Source organism: Eptatretus burgeri, chromosome 18 (genome assembly GCF_056783735.1).
Source record: "Eptatretus burgeri isolate ZD-2024b chromosome 18, Ebu_testis_v1, whole genome shotgun sequence".
In the NCBI taxonomy this organism is placed as follows: Eukaryota; Metazoa; Chordata; class Myxini; order Myxiniformes; family Myxinidae; genus Eptatretus; species Eptatretus burgeri.
Window position 1 is genome coordinate 21755264 of NC_140978.1, and position 23056 is coordinate 21778319.

Sequence of the window (23056 nt, forward strand, 5' to 3'; positions counted from 1 at the left end):
TCAGTTCATATTGGTTGTGTGTCTGGGTGCCCATGGTAGCGTTTGAGACCGGTTGCTTTAGATTGTGGGCCTTGACACATAGTGCCGGATGAGTAACATGAACAATTTGACATATTCATCGTTTATATATTACCTCCATCAATAGATTAACAACATGGCAGGATAAAAGTCATAAATGCTGAGTTGAACAAACGTCCTGAACTCATGGACTTAGTTAAGTAAAGCACGTTGTCTGGGACTCGGCAATCAGTTTTCGCCGAACGCTGCTGATTATGATGTCATCGATTCCCTCTTTGAAAATTCTATCTATATTTGATTTTTTGAATCTGCTATCACTTGCGTATATACATGGAACACATAATGTGATGATTTCGAAAGTATGAACAGAATATGTTCAGAGAAAAGTGTGTTAGAAGTTCCAGGCTTACGCCCATTATATTATGATATATTATGATTATGATTACATTAATATTATGATGATGATGATATTCGATTTTTTGAATCTGCTATCACCTGCATAAACACATGCAACACATAATGTGAAGATTTCGGAAGTATGAACAGAATATGTTCGGAGAAAAGTGTGTTAGAAGTTCCTGGCTTACGCCCATTATACTATGATGACCAGCATGTAGATCTCCTTTAGTTAACTAAAAAGGAAACTACTCATTATGCTTACATCAAAAACTTTTCTCGATTGGTAAGTAGTCAAGTTCATAAATCAAAGCACAAATCATATCCTTGAAAGAGATGTCTAAATATCTTTAGATCTCAAAAAAGACTTGATAAACATTTAATGTGTTGTTGTAATCATTAAGCAGCAGTTATTGAGATGCCAGAACCAAGATAGAAAGTTGTATTTAATGATACAAATAAATGTACAAAACACCCATTTGTAATATATTGTTACGAATTTCGGTCCGCCCGGCGTGCGATCGGCCACGTAACTCAAATCGCGACCGCGTCACCCACCGGAATGGACAATTCAGTCGTGACCCTCTGTGGAACTACCGCCAGGAGCTAGTCATGGGTGGGTCTTTCGACCACACCACAATCGTGCCAATCGGCCACCCGCACAGGATAGGGTTGTTCACCAAACTCGACCTACCTAAGTACATGCGCGGGTAGTTAACCGGGTGATCGTACCTCGCCGCTGGCCGGCCTAGGACACGAACCGCTTAAGCGGTCCGTTCCGTGCTTCAGTGATAACCAAGCGGTGTTATCACCGGCCCCTACAGATGTGATTATTTACCGGGTGCTTACACCCTTCTACCAATTCCTTCCGTGATGCAAGATGGAACTTTCAAACAAAGGAAAGGACGCAACGAAACGGGGAACAGTTCGACAAGCACATTTATTACGCACTCAGACAAGGCAAGCACGTATTCACAGCCATACAGTAAAAATGCAATTTACAAGCAAGAGTTACAACCGAATAAAGCAATGTTTATTTACTTGCACTTAAACAGTTTCTACTTTACAAGACACGGCGCCACAACACGCATTCAAAGAAAACACAAGAAAAGACCACCTCATAGACAAGGGAGTCAGACTGGGCCCGTGGGCCTAATGCGCATGAAACCTGGATGAGCGGCCAGGTCCAGGAGACCGAAGGGTCCTACCCGAACCCTCGTGGCACGATGGCGGGCAAGCCGCATTGTCAGTGTAGCTGCGCCTGGCTTCGTGCCCCTGGCGTGCTCGGCGAGCGCTCTCCGGCGCTCCCCTTCTGCCTTTCCCGTCGGCTTCAAGCTCCGTCCCCCGACTCGACTGCCCCGCCGACACTGCTGCTGCCACTCCACTGCTCCCACTTGGTTCTTGGCTTTTCTGCCGATGTACTGCACCGCGAGCTGCGTTGTGCTCGCGCTTATATAGCCCGGGGGAGGGGCGTCTATGTAAATTTCTGGATCACAGCGGGTTCAGAGGCGGGGCTATGCCACCCGATGCTCAGTCATTGGATGGATGAAAAGGGGGCGTGAAGCATTCCTGATCCGATTTTTGAGGCGAAAGGAATGCATTCACAACCCATGGCCCGGCGTGTGGTAGAAAGGCGGAGGTGGTGGGAGTTTGGTTGTTGGTGGGCGTCGTTTGAGAATGGCGGTGAAGCGATGTTTGCTGGATGGAGTTGTGGAGGTAAAAAGGCGAAGGTGGTGGTGGCGATTTGGTTGCTGGGGTGCGTTGGTGGTGGCGATTTGGTTGCTGGGATGCGTTGTTGGTGGTGCCGATTTGGTTGTTGGGGGATTATTGGTCCAAAATAATGATAGAGAAAAGAAAAAATGGCTATCTCAAAGGATCGCTGCCCGGTGAACACGGAAATTCCCTCTAAACAACGGGGGGGGGGGGGAAATCTAACTACACACATACTTATCGTCATAACTGATCTAAGGACCCTTTATGGTGTATTGCGAATTTCCACAGCCCTAACAATATGCTAATTTTGAGAGCATCTTGGAAAAAATTGATGATATTAAAAAATAATCAAAAGCATATTCCTTGTGGGTTTTGTTGTGACGTTAACTCATCTGTAGGAAGTAAAAATGATAAGTTTGAGTTGTATAGAGGACCTGATGTTGCTGATGAATTTGTTAAAAGGATTGGGAATGATTGTATTAAGCTAACTAAAAATATGTCAAGAACAAATAAGCCTCTTGACTTATCTCCTCGGGAAGAGAAAGAATTTAAAGAAGCAAGGATTTGTCATGTAAGCTCAGAGGCTTTGGAAAAACCTGATAAAAGGGTTGGAGATCATTGTCATATAACAGGAAAATATAGAGGAGTCGCTCATAATAATTGTAATCTTAATTATAGAATCCCTACATTCATACCTGTATTTCTTCATCATAATTGTCATTATGATATGCATCTCTTTATGAAAGAACTAAGTAAGACTCCTGGAAAGATAACAGCAATTCTGGAAAGATACAGATCAAAATTACATCGTATTTACAAAACAGATTTATGCTCATGAAATGGGTGTAAATAAAAATATTAGATTTCTTGGCTCATAAATTTATGGGAAGCCCTCTACGTTCTTTGGTTTCAAACACCTTGTCCCTTTCTATACTTTATAGTCAATTTAGGACTGAAGCTGACTTGAATAGACATTTCTCTTCTTACTAAAAAGGGCATTTACCCATATGATTATATGGATTCCTTTGAAAGATTTAAAGAAACAAGACTTCCTCCTAAAAAGTGTTTTTATAACAAGTTAGGAAAATGTCATTTTTCAGATGAAGGATATGAAAGAGCAAAACAAGTTTGGAAAGAGTTTGAAGTAGAGAATATTTGTGAATATCACGACCTTTACTTTATTTAATAACTGATGTTTTATGACTTGCTGATGTGTTTGAGAAATTTAGAGACGTTTGTTTTAATAATGATTCCTATGGACTTCTCCTGTCCATTTTTATACATCTCCTGGACTAGCCTGGAGCACGATGTTAAAAATAATGAAACAACCCCTTGATCTTCTCAGTGATGCAGATATGCTCTTGATGATTGAGAAGGCTAAAAGAGGAGGAATTTCACAAGTTTGTTCAAAGACATATGCTAAGGCAAATAATAAATATCTTCCAGACTTCTCACCTGATAAGCCCACATCTTATGAAATGTACTTTGATGCTCATAACTTTTATAGCTGGGCAATGTCTGAATCGCAACCATATGATAATTTTAAATGGGTGATAGAATACGAGTACAAATCGATCTTAGATGATATCATCTCGACAAGTCAAGAAGATTTAGATAAATGGGATTATGGGTATTATTTTGTAGTAGATTTAAACTATCCAAGAAAACTTCATAACAAACATAAAGACCTTCCTTATGGAGCTGAAAAAGAGATCCCCAATCAAGAGCTATTCAGTGGTTGACAACATTTCTTTAGTTCTTCAAATGAGTTCAAATATATTCCTACAACTGAATTTCTAACATTGTTTGAGAAAGAGAAGTATGTTTTACATCAAAGAAATCTAAAGCGATTTATAGAAGCAGAACTAAAAGTTAAAAAGGTACATAGGGTACTAAAGTTTAGTCAAAGTCAATGGTTACGTAAACATATTCATTATAATATGAGGATGAGAACAAAAGCTAATAATGATTTTGAGAAGGACTTTTACAAGTTGATGAATTAATCTGTATTTGGTAAAACAATGGGAATATATAAGGAATAGACAAAATGTAAGACTTGCTTCGACTTGGGAGCAGGCGGAGAAGTTGATAAATAAACCCAGCTTTAAAAGAGTATAAATACTTACACATAATTTTTGTGCTGTTCATTTGAATAGAGTATACAGATGGATAAACCAATTTATGTAGGAACAACTGTTTTTTGATCTTTCAAAGTATTTCATGTACTGTATGATTACTTTTATCCATTAGTAGTTAGTTAAACATTGGTAAATATTGTACTAAATTTTGTCTCAAGCCAAAGAGTTAATAAGTGGTAAAATATTTTATACTACCATTTTATCTCCAGCCAAAGAGTTAAACATTCATAATATTAGTATGAACAATTTCATCTCTTGCTGAGAGTTTAACTGGCTTTCTTCTGTGGTGCCCATTGCTTGTGGAGGTCATTCGCATAACAAACCACCTCGTCTATGAGTGTTATATGAGTGGTATCAAAATGATGTGTTCCTCAGGAGGTGCTCAGACAAGAGCACTAAGAGAGGTTTGTCCTTTCTCTGCTCAACAAAGATACAAGAACCAAGTTCAGGTATACTCGATGGTGATGAGTGTTATTAGAAAATTAAGTTATTCCTGAAAATAAAACATAAACAAATATTTATAGCATCTCTATTTGACTGCTCAATTTGGTTAACAAAATTATCATATTAAAGAAAGATGAAGCTCAGCCCCGCATGGTAGTAGTGTCAAAAGGGAGGGGTTTGACGAAGTAATGTGTTCCAGTTTGAAAAGGACAAATATGAGTGAGCGTAAGTGAGCGAATATTGCGACTGATAAATGGGACACATTACTGCATCAAACCCTCGCTTTTCACAATACTGGTGGGAGAGAAAAACACAAAACATTGGGGAACAGAGTCATTATGAGATCTATGGAAGGGATAGGGATGGGGCGGAGTACACAGGCTAAACAAGATGGACACTACAGGGACTTTCAGGTCCTTACACGACAGGGACTTTCAGGAAGGAAAGCAGCAAATTTGAAGGAGTTGGGTTTGGGGTGGATGATCAGGTGTAGAAAAGATTATGGTTTTTGATGGGGGGAAGATAAGAGATAGTGGAGAACAGCTGTTTTAAATACCTGGAGGGAAAAGTGGGATTGAAGAGAACATGGGAGTTTGTTCCAAATGCAGGATAAAAGAAGAATGAAAGAATGAAGGTGAGCAGTGATTCTTCATTTTGGTAGTTTTACCAGAAGATTGTTGCTGGCGGACCTTGACAGCCCTGTGGAAATATGGGGGAGGGGGGGTATTACAATGTGCCTAGTGTTGGCTTAATGATGAGGGTGGCGGTGTGGGATCCCACGGTCCTGAGTTCAAATCCTGCTATTTTGTTGAATTACTACCAGGTGGAGGTGATTCAGCCTGTGATCCTTCTGAGGTTGGACAAAATGAGCACCAGCTTGCTGGGATGATTGACCCATTGGAGTATCCTGTGTTGGAGTGGAAACCTATCCAGGATTGTACCCAATCGCCCAGGAGACTGCTTTGGCAGCACCATTGCGCTGCACAGAAAATGGTCCGAATGTATGGATGGATGGACATCACATTCAGAGCAGGGGGGCACGGGTGGAGAAAAGACCATAGAAGACAGAAAGACCACCGACCTGCCTGCAATGAGAGTGATAAACCCAAAGACTCGGCCTCATCGCGGGAGATACCAATGATCCTAAATGCCTTGGTTTCCACAGCGTGAAGCTGAGAAAGGAGAGAGGCAGGGGCACCAGCCCAGAGGGGAGAGTAGTACTTCATCGTGCTGCGGATGAAAGCTTTGTATGTGGTCTGGAGCTCAGGTGTGCCAAGGAAGGAAATTGAACGATGGAGGATTCCCAGTCAGCGACTGGCTTTGGAGGCCAGCTTGGAAATGTAGCTTTCCCAGGAAATATCATGACAGATAGTGAGACCCAGAAGCTAAAAGGAAAAGTCTTCTTCAAGAGGAATATTGAGAAAATAGATTGGGGGGGTGGGGGGATTACAGATGCTCCTTACAGAGGGAGATGGTGAGAGTGTGAGATTTGTCAGGGTTGAAAGACATGTTCCAAGTGTTGAACCAGCTTGTGATTTTATCGAGATTTGCAGAGAGTGAAGAGACTGCTGCTTGCCAATCTGAGGGATGACAGAAGATACAGCAGAGGGTGGTGTCATCACCAAAGAGATAAAGAGGATTTTCCAGAGAGTCAGGGAGATCATTGATGAAAACCAGAAAATGCACAGGGCCCAGAACACTGCCTTGAGGAACTCCAGCCTGGACAGGAAGAGGAGAGAGATTGGGACCATACTCTGTGCAGAGCGTTGGTGCTGCTGAAGTAGTCTCCTTGGCTATTGGGCACAATACTGGATGGGTCGCCACTCTGACACAGTATTCCAGCAAGCTGGCACTCATTTTGATGACTTCGGAAGGATGACAGGCCGAGTTAACCCCACCTGGTATCAGTTCAATAGTGAGCGGGATTTGTACTCAGGACCCTAGGATCCAAAGCCTGCCACCCTAACCATTAAGCCAACACCAGGCATACAGGAAGAGGGGATGAGAGAACTCCATTAAGGGCCACACATTGGCTGTGACAGGAGAGTAAGTCTGTGATCCATGAGTGGAGATGTCCTTGGATACCATAGGAAGAGGGTTTGGTGAGCAGGGCGGAGTGCCAGACCATATCAAAAGCATGCGATGTGTCTTGGGAGATGGCTCTGATCTCATGTCTGGCATTGATGACCTCCACCTATTGTTGGGAAAGCAGGAGCAGCATGTCCAGGGTAGAGTGACCTGGTCTGAATCCAAATTGATGATCGAAAATCAGGCCATTGGAGAAGAGGAATTATTTGATGTTGGAAGCAATGATTGATTCCATAACCTTGCTGATGATTGTGAGAAGGCTGATTGGTCTGCAGTTGCAGGGATCTATTTTTGTACCTTTTTTCTGCAGAGCGGTGATGTTTGCTGATTTCCAAGCAGATGGCAGATGATCTTGAGCAAATGGGAGGGTGAATAGAACAGAGAGGGGGTGAACAAGAGCAGCAGAGCAGGTTTTTAGGACACGTTGGCTGATGCCATCTGGACCGGTTGCAGAATCAGAGTCGAGGTTTGACAGCAATACCTCCACCTTTTTGGGAGAAAAGGACACAGAATCCAGTAACAGCTGTGTGCGACTGGGTAAGGTGGGTACATTTCAGCAGAACAGCGATCCGAAGCACAAACCCTAAGCCACACCGGAGTGGCTGAATGAGAAGAAAATATTTGTTCTTGAGTGGCCCAATCAAAGTCCTGACTTGAACCCAAATGAACATTTATGGTGAGACTCAAAGATTGCAGTCCATTGACGATTCCCATCATCAAACTTGGCAGAATGAGAGCAATTTTCACATGAAGAATGGGAAAAGATTTCACTATCTCACTGTGCAAAGCTGGTAGAGACTGACCCAAAAAGATTTGTAGCAGTGATTGCTGCAAAAGGTGCTTCCATCAAGTACTAACCTAAGAGGCTGAATACTTTTGTAACCAGTGAATTTTGATTTGTACTTGTTTTTTGCAGGTATTCCTGACATGTAATCTCCTTCAACTACAACAGTGTTTAGTTTGTTCTCTTCAATTATGAATACAAAAATTCATTTGGAAAAATTGTTTCTACATAATTCATAATTCATCTAAATGTGTCATTATTGGTAGGGTTGAATACTTTTGTACATCATTATGTGTTGGTCTGCATTTTGTCATGTATTGTTTTTTCTATTTCTTTACAGCACCACTTCCAATGTTCTCAGGACCAGAACCTAGTCATTGGTGCAGCTTGTGTGACTGGGACTGCAATAGGACCATCAGTCCACACCGTAGCTTCTCACTGCCACAGATAGCTTGGGATGAGTCTCATCCTCCTCAATATCGGAGAGATGTTCGAGGTCGGAAACTATTAATATGTTCTTTTACTTTCCTTTACTACCTAATGAACAATAAACACCTCTAATTGATTCCTTCAGTTCTTATTTTAACCTCCTACCTCAGTGACATTTTACCCCTCACAATTCCCCATTAAAAAGTTATTATCCACTCTCCCCACCCCACTTCAGTTGGTATCCCTCTTCTTCATGCTCTCTCCTCTCTTACTTTTGCATCTTATTCCCATGTTGTACTTCTTTAAGCTTACATTGCAATACCTCACATTTGCTGCTAGGATAACGTAGGAATTCCACTTGGGAAGTTCAAAGTTTTTTTTCTGGAGTCAACACTTACAAGGAATCACAAGATGCAGGTAGAAACCATTCAGCCCATCTGCCTGCACCACATCAACACCACACCAATTTATCAACACCAGATCAAAACAAAAACAAGCAAAATGTTTTCTTTTTAAATTAAGTATTGTTTGTGGGGTTTTTTGTAGTTTTTTTTTTTCTTCTTTTCAGGGGAGGGGGCATGGGCTTGGATAAAAAAACACACATCAACCACACAACACCCCGTGATGAGACCCCCAACCACACTCTGTGCACATGCACACAATCACCCATCAATGCTCAAGCAACCTAAAGGTCCTGCCAACATCCTTATACCCCTCTATCTTCAATACTTCTAGATACCTATCAAATTCCAATTTAAACTTATCGACTGGTTCTGCTGCTACGACCTTTCAAGGGAGACCATTCCATGCATTAACTACTCTCTGAGTGAAAGACCCCTGCCTTACTACAATCTTAACCCTCCTCTTATTTATTCTCAAGGTATTACTGTCTATTCTGCTGAATAATTCTTCTGCACTTATTATGTCGATACCTTTAATTATCTTAAATATCTCCACCATATCTCCTTCTAACCACCTCCTTCCGAGTGCACAAAGCCCTCTCTTATTCAGCCGCTTGTCATAGCTGAGTCTAACGAGGCCCGGAATCAAACTAGTAGCCCTGCGCTGAACCTGCTGTATGGCAGATATGTCCTTCCTGAGTTGTGGTAACCAAAACTGCACACAATATTCAAGATGTGGCCCTCACTAAATTTCTACACAATGTTAAAACCACCTCTTTTGATTTATAAGTGATCCCCCTCTGAATACAACCTAAAACCCTATTTGCTTTACCTATAGCTGCCTGCTTACCCCCAATACTGTATCTATTACCACCCCCAGATCCTTCTCCTGTGTGACACGTTCCAAAATTGCCCCTTGCATTATGTATTCTCTATTTTCATTATTCTTTCCCGTCCCCAACCCGTTACACTTGTACAGGTTAAATTTAATCTGCCAATATTTTGCCCAATCTATGCAAGTAGCAATACTTTTCTGATTCTGATCACCACCCCCTCTGTTATCTCCCTTACCTCCAACCTTTTTTTTATCTGCAAATGTAGAAAGCTGACTCTTCACCCCACTATCCAAATTGTTGATGTAAATAATAAATAATAATGATCCGAGTACTGATACCTGAGGTACCCCACTACTTAAAACCTCCCAACAAGACTTCTTCCTGCTGACAGCCACTCTTTGCTTCCTATCACTCAGCCAGTTTGCAGTCCAATTAGCTACCTCACAGTAGATGATAAATGGAGTTTTTTGGACTCCCATTCAAATGAATGGGGGGAAAGGGAAAAACTTTCTGACTCAAGCCCCAAAATCCCAAATAGGAGACTGATTTTCTCCCCACCTATCCCCTTCCCTCCCATACAAGCAAATGTAAAATTGATATTGATTTTCTCCCCACCTATCCCCTTCTCTCCCATACAAGCAAATGTAAAATTGATACTGATTTTCTCCCCACCTATCCCCTTCTCTCCCATACAAGCAAATGTAAAATTGATACTGATTTTATCCCCACCTATCCCCTTCCCTCCCATACAAGCAAATGTAAAATTGATACTGATTTTCTCCCCACCTATCCCCTTCCCTACAATACAAGCAAATGTAAAATTGATACTGATTTTCTCCCCACCTATCCCCTTCCCTCCCATACAAGCAAATGTAAAATTGATACCGATTTTCTCCCCACCTATCCCCTTCCCTCCCATACAAGCAAATGTAAAATTGATACTGATTTTCTCCCCACCTATCCCCTTCCCTCCCATACAAGCAAATGTAAAATTGATACTGATTTTCTCCCCACCTATCCCCTTCCCTCCCATACAAGCAAATGTAAAATTGAGACTATGAACGACTGAGACTTACTGATTAAAGCACTTCTTCCCTTTCATATTTTCATTCCACTCAAAGTGCGAACCAACGAATATTTGCCCAAGTTCTACTTTAAGGAATCACTTAATTTTCTTATAACATTAATTTCCATCGAATATATTCACTTTATCTCTTCAAGCACGAATGAAAGGAAAGTTCAAAAAGCTTTTAAACGTAGGTTTTCTTCAAAATCATCAAAGCAAGCTGTTTCATTTTCATGTTAAAATGAGTCGGTCTGGAGTCATCCAAGCTGCCTCACCCGAACCGAGCCAAAAAAATTCCGAAGTCATTTCCTATGTGGGACACACCCTGAAAAACCATTGTTGTGAAATCTCCCATTACGTCATCAAGTTGCTTATTTAAACCAACTTGCATGCCGAGTGTGTTTTATTTAGAGAATGGATTGCGCAGATAATTTTTCCGACCTTGCGGATCAATCGTTTTTACAAGATGACAGGTGAGATCCTTAACCCAATTCATTATTTGTTGTTTTATACAGAATTATATCACTATACAACCAATAATTATTGTGTCTTTTTCTAACAGGTTGTCCCCAATAAGAACATCGTTGATAACTGATCTAGAACAGGAGTTCTTTGAAATACACGATGAGTGGCTAAAAATGAATGACTTCCTTGGAGACATTCAATCGTTCAGAAAATAATTGAATGATATTTTTGTTGGCTGGCGAGAAGTACTCGCACGTCCTCTGATCTTGAATGAGTCGAGTCAAAGGTGAGAAATTATCCCTCTATGTGTGTGTGTGTGTGTGTGTGTGTGTGTGTGTGTGTCTGTGTGTGCATGTGTGTATTTGTGTTTATATGTGTAAGTGTGCATGTGTGTATGTGTATTTGTGTTTGTACGTGTGTGTGTTTGTGTGTGTGTGTGTGTGTGTGTGTGTGTGTGTGTGTGTGTGTGTGTGTGTGTGTGTATTTGTGTTTGTACGTGTGTGTGTGTGTATTTGTGTTTGTGCGTGTGTGTGTGTGTGTGTGTGTGTGTGTGTGTGTGTGTGTGTGTGTGTGTGTGTGTGTGTGTGTGTGTGTGTGTGTGTGTGTGTGTGTGTGTGTGACTCATTATTATTATTTTTTTTTTCAGTTTAAACACCTGTCTGGATGAACCAAACACACAACTTAATCTTCTGGAGGAATCTGGCACAACACTATCTTCTGGAGGTAAATGTTATGTTTATTATTTTATTAATATCATAATATAATCATCTTTATATACCCTAATTGTTCTTCACTCTTTGTTTTGAACAGAATATGTTGATCGAGTTTCAAAACCAAAACAAACCATCAGAGTGCTTCGAAAGAAGATTTTGTTCAATGTTATGACTTTTGTTTAATTATAAATGCTTTCCTTAAAATTATCTGATTTTGAATTACAAGAAAAGAATAAAAGAGATGTAAAGGGGAGGGGCTGGGAGGGGGGGTGGTTGGAGGAGGGTTAGTGTTGGGGGGTGGGTGCGCTCCCCCAACGACCCACCACCCCCCTCATCCCTTTCCCCTCCCCTCGCCGAGTGTGTGTGGGGAAGGGTGGGGGTGGGATGAGGGGGGGTGGTGGGTCAGAGGTGGGGGCGCACATGGAGGTGGGGCTTGTGTGGGTGGGTGGGACTTGTGTGGGTGGGTGGAGCTTGTGTGGGTGGGTGGGGCTTGTGTGGGTGGGTGGGGCTTGTGTGTGTGGAGCTTGTGTGGATGGAGCAATTTTTTTCAATTAAATAAACATGTGTGTGGGAATTAATAAACTAATCACTAATTATATGGATATGATGGATGTGGATGTGGCTTATGTGAGTGGGGTTTGTGTGGATGTGGCTTATGTGGGTGGGGTTTGCGTGGATGTGGCTTGTGTCGGCGTAGTTAAAATGGGGCGGAGTCAAAAAAAATTCAATTTATCTTTGTCTTTTTTAATTCCTGTGAATAAAATGAACCTAAAATCTCTTACCCCTTGAAATCACATAATTTGTAAGTCCAAGAAACTGTACCGACGACATCAATAATTTTTAAAAGTTAATTTGTCCATTGCTTGGTGTAACCTTTTTCAAAATGAGATTTCCACCTGTATATTCTTACTATATCACCAACTTTGAACTTAGGCTTTCTGACATTAATCTCTTTTTCATATTTTAATTTTGTAAATGTTTCTGATGGCTTCGTTTCCGTTGAGGTATGTATCGTGTCGTTGTACTTATCTATAATGCCCTGAATTAAAGATAACCATTGTTAAGAACCGAGGTGAGTGAATTTTTTATATAGTCTCTCTTTTAAAGTGTGATTAAAATGCTCAAAAACAACCGCTATTCCTTCATTAAAGGTGCTGTATAATGCAATGCTGTTATTTTTAAGAAAATTCATAAATGTTTTGTTGGAGAATTCTGTACCCTCATTAGTCCAAATTTTTTTTAGGTTTTTCTCTTACTTTTATTAAATATCTGTTGGAAAGCTAACATAAGAGTATTACCTGTTTTGTTTTTCAAAGGAACAGCCCACGCATATCTACTCCTCAAATCAATAACGGTTAAAGCATACTTGTACCCCTTATCGTAATTGAGTTCAATTAAATCAGCGGACCAGATATAATCAACTTCCTTGGAATAAATCTTCCTTCTATGAAACTTTGTGATTATTGGTTTATGTAATTCATCAGCTAATTGCTCTTCAATCTTAATGACATCTTTAGAGCCCATAAGTTTTTTGAATTTCCAAGCCCAAGTTTCAATTTAGCACTGATCACCTTCTTCATGATGAACCTATCAACTTTTTCTCTCAAGGTTGGATTTTGTATCAGAGACAAATTATACAACATTTCTATATCGGCTTCGTGTTTTTCTTCCAATGTTGTGTTATTTCCATAATCAATATCGTGCCTCATGCACACTTCATCAACCCTATTGATAGGTTTGCGCCTCGGTTTAGGATTGTCAGCCTCATCCAATGTTTTATTCAACTTTGTTCCTGGACCACAGAAAGAATAACCTGGTTGATGTAATTTGCCTGGTCTTCCAGTTGTTGTAAATTTACTTCCTGACAAAAACTTTTGTATAACTCTCCCTTGTTTGTGTTTGGTGATGAATTCACTCTTTTTTGAGCCACACACCGAAGATGTATCTTTTTGTATAACCCTATTATTTTTATTTTAACATACGAGATATTATTGCTCTTGGTTTTCTTTTTACATTTTAGACAATAACTCATTTATTTATGTGAAAAATTCCGACAGAGTGTGAAAACCTTTTTAGTTTCCAACATGCACATTTCAATATTAATTTTTAAAACATATAGAATCCTCAGAAATGTCTTCACTCTCTCCTCCATTTATTTAAGAAAAAAATGTAAACCTTTAATCAAAGTCAATTACACCAACATAATCAATAACATAATCTTTTCCTTCTTTCTCTTCTTTATCTCCACTTTCTCGTTTAAATATTCTCCATGAAACCGATGTTAATAGTCTTGACGCATATATTTCTAATAGACGGCATATCTTTGTTTTCCTCCTCGGTGCATTCAGATTTATTTATTTTCTGTAATACCTTTGATCTTTTTATAATCTCACTGGTTTCCATATTTTTATATTTATTTATTCTCACTCTTTCCTCCCTCTCCCTCTCCTCCTTCTCTCTCTACTCTCTTCTCCCTCTCCTCCTTTTCTCTCTTCTCCCTCTCCTCCTTCTCTCTCTTCTCCCTCTCCTCCTTCTCTCTCTTCTCAGTTTCTTCAAATCCTTCCTCATCCCTTACTATCCTTGAACCACTTACACCCCAAAGAATATCATATATATATATATATATATATATATATATATATATATATATATATATATATATATATATATATATATATATATATATACATATATATACGAGGTGTGTTCAAAAACTATCCAACCTTAATTTTTTGTGCGTAAACAAATGAAGCTCAGGAGGCATGGTTTGGTGCACGTATGTAGGCGATCCTAATCCGTATGCGTGAATATTTTCCGGCCTGCAGAAGCTGTCAGTCACCGACAGACCGCCGTTGAGTGAGGAAGTGTAAGTGAGCGCCGTCGGATTTTCGTTTTGACAACATGATGGAAAAACTTGAACAACGCTACTGCATCAAATTTTGTGTAAAGCTTGGCGATTCCCAAGTGGAAACGATCCGCAAGATTCAACAGGCCTTCGGGAACGAAGCAATGGGCACCACACAGATAAAAGAGTGGTACAACTGCTTCAAAGATGGTCGCACATCAGTGGAAAGTGAAGCACATTCTGGTAGGCCCTCAACATCCCGAAATGAGATCGTCATTGACCAAGTGAGGACCCTGCAGATGCAGGATCATCAAATCACGATCAGAGATCTTGCAGACGAGGCGGGCGTCAGCATTGGATCCGTCCATTCCATTGTGACTGAGGATTTGGGGTTAAGGTGAATCTCAGCGAAGTTCGTGCCAAACCTGCTAACGATCGAGCAGAAGCAACTACGTTTGGAGATCGCACAGGACATGCTGGAGACTGTGAACAGCGATCCCAACTTCTTCAACACAATGATCACTGGCGATGAGACCACAGTGATCGGACATTTTGTCAAAAACGAAAATCCTACGGTGCTCACTTACACTTCCTCACTCATCGGAGGTCTGTTGGCGACTGACTTCTTCTGCAGGCAGGAAAATATTCACGCATACGGTTTAGGATCGCCTACATACGTGCACCAAACCACGCCTCCCTAGCTTCATTTGTTTACACACGAAAAATTAAGGTTGGATACTTTTTGAACACACCTCGTATATATATATATATATATATATATATATATATATATATATATATATATATATATATATATATATATATATATATATATATATATATATATATATATATATATATATATATATTCATTCAGATAACTTGATATTCCTGCATCCAAAATATTTTTTTTTACAACAGGAAACCAATAAAATTTCTTCTAATTTTATAAAAGAGCCTTGCGTTTTCTTAATTTTAAATTTTTTTCATTAGTTAACATCTTAGTTAAATCCAAAGTTGTTGGTTTATTAACATCAGTATAAAGCCAATCTTTTTATTGAAAATACCTCATTCTTATGTTGTAGAACATATTTATTAAAATACAGAATACCCTTTTCTTTAACGTATGCTTTGACACAGAAATGATAATTTTCTTGAAGCCTTCTTGCTGTCATTTATATATCATAAATATATGACAGATTAATATAATGACAGGAAATACCTCCCCATCTTCGCATAGTTAAATCAGTTTGTATTCCCTTTCTTATCATATATAATCCTGTTCTTTGTATTTTCATGTTATAAACTATGGCAAAACCGTGATTGATTTTACCCTTATTAAATTATTTTATTTGTTGTTTGCTAATCGTGCTTCCACAAAACTCATTCTCGGCACCAAGTGGATAATATTCTTCCTTACGAGACTGATTTAATTGTTCCAGGTCTTCTTGATTAATTTTAAATGAACAATTATACCCGAAATAATTCATATCATATCCCCATTGTTCTATTCTCATACAAACAATACGCCCTTCTTTATAAAATTTTATTTTAATTGGAACTGTGAATTCTGTATGACCCGGATATAAAATCAGCACTTCTGTATCTTTGGAACACACAGCCGTTTTATTTGAGGATATATATTGTGATAAATTACTTAATCTCACCAAGTCATTCACGTCAGTCGGGCTTGGATAATTTATTAACTTATAAGCATTTTTCATATTAATATTTTTTGCTAGACAATATTTCTGCCGTTCAGCCTGTTCCTTTGCGTAATAATTTGATAAATCAATATCCATTTCTTGGGATACACCAGATAGAACCATCTTTTCCAACATAAGTCATTTGTATTAGATAAAAAATAATGTCATTAAATTTTTTATTTTTGTTGAGTTGAAATAACACACATATACATAATTGACCACACCACTTGGAATTTAATTCTTGGACTTGAAATGTTTGATAAACACCATTCTGTAAGAATTTTAAACTTCAACAGGTGGTGGAAGACCAAAACTATCAAAATAATATTTGTCTTGACTATTAAAAATACAAACCCAATGAGAACCGATCCCATTATTATCTTCTAAGTTCATAATAATATTCTTTGTATGTTTAGACACGTTTGTTAATTCATCTCTCATACAAATAACCGCATTAATAATTTTTAATTTATTACAATATTTGACAACTTGTAAATTTGATGTTGTATTCTTTCCAAATTATTTAAACCACTCATCAATGCTCATTTATTTATTAGAAAGAAATAATCCATTACCCCTTTTAATTAATTTTACACCTGCTTGTGCGATAGAAGAAAGCATATCTCCAACTAACAATCTCGCTTTATCAGGCAGACTTTCAAGTTTTTCAGCAAAATCTATAATTGCACCACTTCCACTAATTTGTTTCTCCAACTCTTTGGTATGACTTTCCAACTCTGTTTGAGCCTGTATTTGAGCCTTCCTTTCATTGACAGTTTTCACTGCTGCTGAAACACCACCCGTCAATGCTGCAGCCGTACTTAAACCAGCAAATAAAGGAATTAGAAATGGGAGAAATCCTCCACTCGTCTCTCTTATTGAATATTTCTTCAACATTGGTTTTGACATTTTAATTTTAAGTGAGCCAGTATTGTTCAAGATTTTCACCTGTTCTCTTGTGAGTAAAACATGAATTCTTACTGCTCCTTTTCTCTGAATTGTATTAAGGTTAATCATACAAGCCTTTTGATTTTGAATACAAGATGATAGTTTATGAAGATTGATTTGATTACCATATTAATTCTTTGATTTGATTAACTTATTATTAAAGTTGGCACTTAACTACTCATTTATTTATCAAAAAAATTATGTGAGACTAATCATAGCACAATTATCTGTATTAATCTGTAATTCTGTTTCTTCCAAAAGCAAACAATATGTATCAACTTCTCCACTCTCTTCTCTTTCAATGTACATTGAAGTATCCACTCGATTAGACTTTATAGTTTCCTTTTGAGCACTCCGGTCAATCACATCGATTGTATACAGACTTTTAAATGTTGTCATATCCAAAATGGTTCTTTATTTCCAATGTTTTCACACACTTTTTCGTAAGACTTGTATGCTTCAGCATAATCATTTTTTTCCCAATTAATTTCCAATCTATCTCGTGGATAAAATGTTCCATCCAGAGATATGTGAAGTTGTTTCACCTTTGCATTATCACTCAATGCATTATTCTTATTAGTAGCAGTATCACCATCTTGTTTTTAAAAAAATTAAATGAGCCACAGACATCATGGCTTTCCTTGCAGCACACCCAAATTCCACATGTAAGTGGTTTGGTTCAGTTTAACATGTTGGCATCTTATTTTAAGGTATGATACATTCAGTGGCTTCTTTGAATTGTCTTTTATTCAACATCTCTTCTGTTTTAAGAATAGGAGTATATTCACTAATATACCAACTAATTTCATTAATTAGAAATTTATTCTGAGCAGCAACAGCATTAGCCACACCAAAACGTAATCTATTTTCATTATCATTCCTTTTCAGTTGAAATCTAATTTTAAGACCATACAGAACTTTATCATGATCACAAAATCCAAATATACCTTTAAGAGGAACAGCCACAGTAAAACTATTGCCTGCTTTTGTATCATCATTATACATTCCTTTCCTTTGACTATATCCAGGGTCTGTGTTTGTTCCCTTTGCCATATCAGGAATCAAATATTTGACAGCTCCCTTTCCCCTTCTATCACGAAATGAATATAGTGTAAATTTCATCATTTCAGATGTAGCAGAGACATAATCAACTGCTTCAACTTCTTTTGTTCCAATGTACAAACAAACACTATCAAACATTTTCCAGAATAAATCATTTACAAGTGTCGCGTTTGTGTTATTCGCAGCCTTAGTGAATGTAAATTTACACAACAAGAAACTTTCGGTTTGATTAAAGATCCTCTACCAAGAAACATACCTTCATCCTTGTAGTATCGGGAAAGGAATATCCCATTCCCTGTAATTATTTTATATTTTCCCAACTCGTGTTTCCTCACAATAACCATCGTATTTATTTATTGGAAAACTTCACTTGGTGAATTCTGATGGATATAATTTCTTCATTAAAAGAAATCATGTGATTATCTTGGTCGGTTATCCTAAAATTTACTCTGTATATGGTTTTTCCTGAAACAGGTAGATAAACCAGATTTTTGGGTTCCATATTGAATTTATCACCAATTGGGGTTGGTTATACACTGAATGAAAATATTGTATTTGTTCTTATTCCATCATTATAAGCGCCATCAATCAAATCACGGTGAATTAATACCGAATTTATTCCTGAGGATATTTGAATTACATTATCACTGTAAAACGTCTCATTAGTTTCAATCTTTTTTGAGGAGAAACCCAATAACTCTCTAAATGAATTATCAATTGTGAAATCAACCTTGTAGTTATTTTTTTTAATTTAATCTTTGATTTTGAAGTATGTTTTAGAATATCCATAACAATATTTTTTTTGGTTCATCACCCTGTTCTTTCATAACGCGAGCAATTTCGGAAGATATTTGAGAAATCTCATATGCTCCGGGTGAAACTGTTATCATTTTGTATCCACTTCCCAGATTATCATTAAACTTGTCATTTTTCTCGGTGATATTAAAAAGGGTATTAAAAGTTTCCATGGACAATAAAGACGCCTCATATTCTTTTGTTGCGTCAAGTTGTCGTGGGTATGGAAATGAAGATGTGAGGTCGCTTGTTGTGATATTTAAACGAAGGATTGTGCTTCTCATCTTATTTAATATGGGATAAAATGTCTTTCTATTGACATTTATTCATTATTTTCATGTTCATCAACTGGCCTAAAATGGCTGATGCTTCATTAAAAGAATTGTTATTTTCAGCCTAATCTGTTAACTGATTGTGATGGGTCATTTGGAAGAAAGCTAACACCTGAATCAAGGTGACTTAAAGCCTGAATAATGTATTTCTCCTTCTCATTATTCCTACTTTTACCAGACAGACTAACCCTATAATTTAGAGAGTCCAGCAGATCAATATATACTCTATCATCCTGATTTTTCATATCCAATGGTTTATCAAAATACTTTGATTCATCCCTCACAGTTGAACCTTGTTTTCCATCTTTTGCAAGAAGAAACATTAATCTCGGAGTTAGTTTAGCATGGGGTTGAGCAGAACTCAAGAACCTTAATTCATCATTAAATATCAATCCCTTTTCTTGAACAAGATGAAATATTGATGGTTGTTCTGTTGGAATGAGTCCTGCTTTGGTTTTTGAATCTGTTGAATATTCATTGTTTTTAAGAGCCTTCATAATATAATCAGGGGGTTGATTAATCTCTTCCAGTTGTTGAAATAATCCATCATCATATTCTAATTCTCCTACATGCTCTAATTCTTTCTCCGTCATTTGACTGAAATATTTTCACATTTGAAGTTTTTTCGGAGTATATTCTATTGTGGGAACTGTGGAAGCATCGATAATTTTTTCTTGGGAAGTTTTTAAAAGTGGTTTGAAAAATTTCTCTTGTTTTCTTTCAGATGCTTCTTCACCCATTCGTTTCTGCCTGCATTTCTTCTTTATGTCTTCCTGTTGTTTTACAACTTTTGAAACCAACTCTTGATGCTCCTTAAATCTTCCTGCTCTTTCTTTCACATCCATTTATTTATTGGAAAATATCATTCACTGATTTATAAAGGTCAACAGGGAAATTTTCCTTTTCTTCATCATTAAAGGAGATGTGTTCAAATAAATCCTTTTCTTTAAATATTTGATCAAATTCTTAATTAACATTAATATGAGTTGTAATTTCTTCTTCACTAATACTTGTATCTCTTCTTTTCATCTATTTGCATTGAGTTTCTTCATCAACATCAGAACCGAATAATAAAATCTTAACCCCATTACCACTCAGATGTTTAATAATTTGTCTCATTCCTTCTGGATTAGTTTCTAATATCCCAAGACCCCAGATTTTAGTTTCTTTAACTCACTCTTACAATGTGAATATTTTGTTGTACCAAGAGAAACCTCCTCAAATATTTGGCCTTCATTCCTCAATCGCATGTTCCTCTACTGAAATATAGTAATAATCTTCACCTTCTATTTCTCCAGGTCTTATTGCTCTCATTGTTGTTGATACAATGCGAACTACATGGTGCTTTTTAAGCAAATTTACAATAATCTCATTTGTACGAAACAAGAACCTTTATTTATGAAAGTTTTTTTTTTCCAGAAGCAGATTTACCCACAAGATTTATAATAACAGTTGTCATTTTTCAATTTAATTGTTTATAAAATAAAAAAATATATCTTTTAATATCTCATCTTGTTTCACAACAATATATTTATATTTTTCAGTCGTGTGCTTCATATAATCCCCAAATTCCTTTTTACTACATAATGTAGAACAATTCTCTCTCCAAAAATTGTTTATATCTATCAAATTTAACTTGTATAAAATAAAAGTATTAGCATTGTTTCTTATTGAGCGACGAGGGAGTTGAAAGTATGATTGAGTAAGATAAATACAATAACAAGAAGAATGTCTCCCTCTTGTATAGTAGCAATCCATTACTGTTTGGTTTCTCTCATTAACACAACCATCAAAGATGCCGAGGTTCTTTTTTGATTTTTCCAATTCTTGGGGAGAAGGTATATCATCCATATTATCACACAGAATACAAGTTATCGGCTTCGATTTCTTTTTATATCTCTGTGTATCACAAAATAGTTGTATTATTGTTGTGGGCCGGGGGTCGGTGGCGAGGAACGGCCGCCAGGTGGAGCAGTAGAGCCGTCTCCCACCGAACACCCGGAATTAAAAGGTCGTCACCCCAGATAACTCCGGAGTTGACGGGCCACTTAAAGGACTGTGATCGCCAATTCTCTGACGGCGTGGGGAAGGGTCAATAGCCAAATTTCAATATACCTAAGTACCCACGTCATCAAATTACCGGGGAAATCACACTCTCGGCCGACTCTGTCTGAACTAAGTCGCAGGTACCGACTCGGATCCGGCGGAACCGAGCGGAGTTACCAGAGCCGTGCCGGTACCAATGAAACTTACGGCACCAACAGCTTACTGGTTCTCAAGCATGAACCATGCTGGGTCAATGACAGAAAGCACAACAACGAGCTAGTACATTGAACAATTGGGGGTTTATTTATAATGGGGCAGGGAGCACAAAAAGAGCAGAGTTAAACCGACTATCAGAACTGCAATTTATAATGTACAAGGCACTTCAACAATTCCACTTAATGGACTGGCGCCACACACACACACACACACACACACACACACACACACACACACACACACACACACACACACACACACACACACACACACACACACACACACACACGAGAACTGGGCCGGCCGGCCTTTATTGAGGCCTCCAGCTTGGAAGGAAAGGCAAGCCGAAGGCCAGGGTCTGGCATGCACCTGTCTACCTCGTGCGGTGTACGACGATCTGGTCGCGTGGCGGGACTCGAACCCACAGCTTTCATGCAGCACCAAGCACCAGGGACCGCGCTCTCCAACTGGCCACACACCAATCAAGCAAGACCAAAGAGAAGATCAGAGACGACAATGACCCAGGACCAGACGAACCATCCAGCACCAAGACCCATGGCCCCCAAGATGAACAACCTCCCCAGCCTGGCGTTCCTTTATATCTTTCTTGTCCGGGGTGAGAAAATCGCCATCTGATGCGATCTCCACTCACATTGGCTGGGGTGTCGTGGGAATGTCGCCCTCTGTGGCCATCTCAACCCTCATTGGCGGGGGTGTCGTGGGAAGTCACCCTCTGTGGCCATCTCAACCCTCATTGGCCAGGGTTTCGTGGGAAATTCGCCCTCTGTGGCCATCTCAACCCTCATTGGCCGGGGTGTCGTGGGAAAGTCGCACTCTGTGGCCATCTCAACCCTCATTGGCCGGGGTGTCGTGGGAAAGTCCCACTCTGTGGCCATCTCAACCCTCATTGGCCGGGGTGTCGTGGGAAAGTCGCCCACTTTGCGTGATTGGACAAGGGGTGGAGTCGGAGCTGAGGCGATGAAAATCTCCGCCCCACGTACGTGGTCGAACGCACGTGGGCAATGGCGTTTGTGTGCGAAGTGAAGTGAATGAGATTTCTTGTAAAAAAAAACTAACTACAAAGAAACTTTGCAGTGCACACATGCAATTCCGATTAGACACAGGTAGGGGACCCGAACACTAAACACATACTTATCGAGATAACTAAACTTGGGGACTGCTGTCTGTTTGTGTGTAAATGGCTTCCAAATCTGTAATATTATATCTTCAATGTTGTCATCATTTAGTTTGTTTTGAAGTTTAAATAAACCGATTATATCTTCTTTTTGAAGACCAGCATTAAAACCTTGTGAGAGTCGTTGATACTCAGGTTGAAAACTCGACTTTGTGAAAATTATTAAATAATCATAATCTAAAAAGTTGGGAGTAAGGACCATCTTTAAAAGTAAGCAGGTTTTTCCATACCCGCTTGAACCAACTATGACACATCTTAATGAATTTGGAAGATTTTTATGGTTGTTAAATTTTATTTTATTTTCCCAAATGGATAAAAAATCATTCATTTATATATTTGGAAAACAGGTTATTTAATTTTTTATTGGCTTTTTTGGAAACTCTATATTTTATCCGAAGTTCAGGTTTCATTTCAAGATAT

The 23056-nt window shown here is 38.6% G+C and overlaps 1 protein-coding gene across 2 annotated transcripts in view; it reads left to right on the forward strand.

The window, feature by feature from the left end:
- Nucleotides 1–23056, forward strand: part of LOC147008714 (SRSF protein kinase 3-like) — a 126815-nt gene that overhangs the window by 80787 nt on the left and 22972 nt on the right. For both annotated transcript variants that reach the window (XM_085863919.1, XM_085863920.1), the window contains exon 12: nucleotides 7922–8077. In XM_085863919.1, the coding sequence (XP_085720045.1) occupies nucleotides 7922–8077 (156 nt within the window). The remainder of the gene's footprint in view (nucleotides 1–7921; nucleotides 8078–23056) is intronic.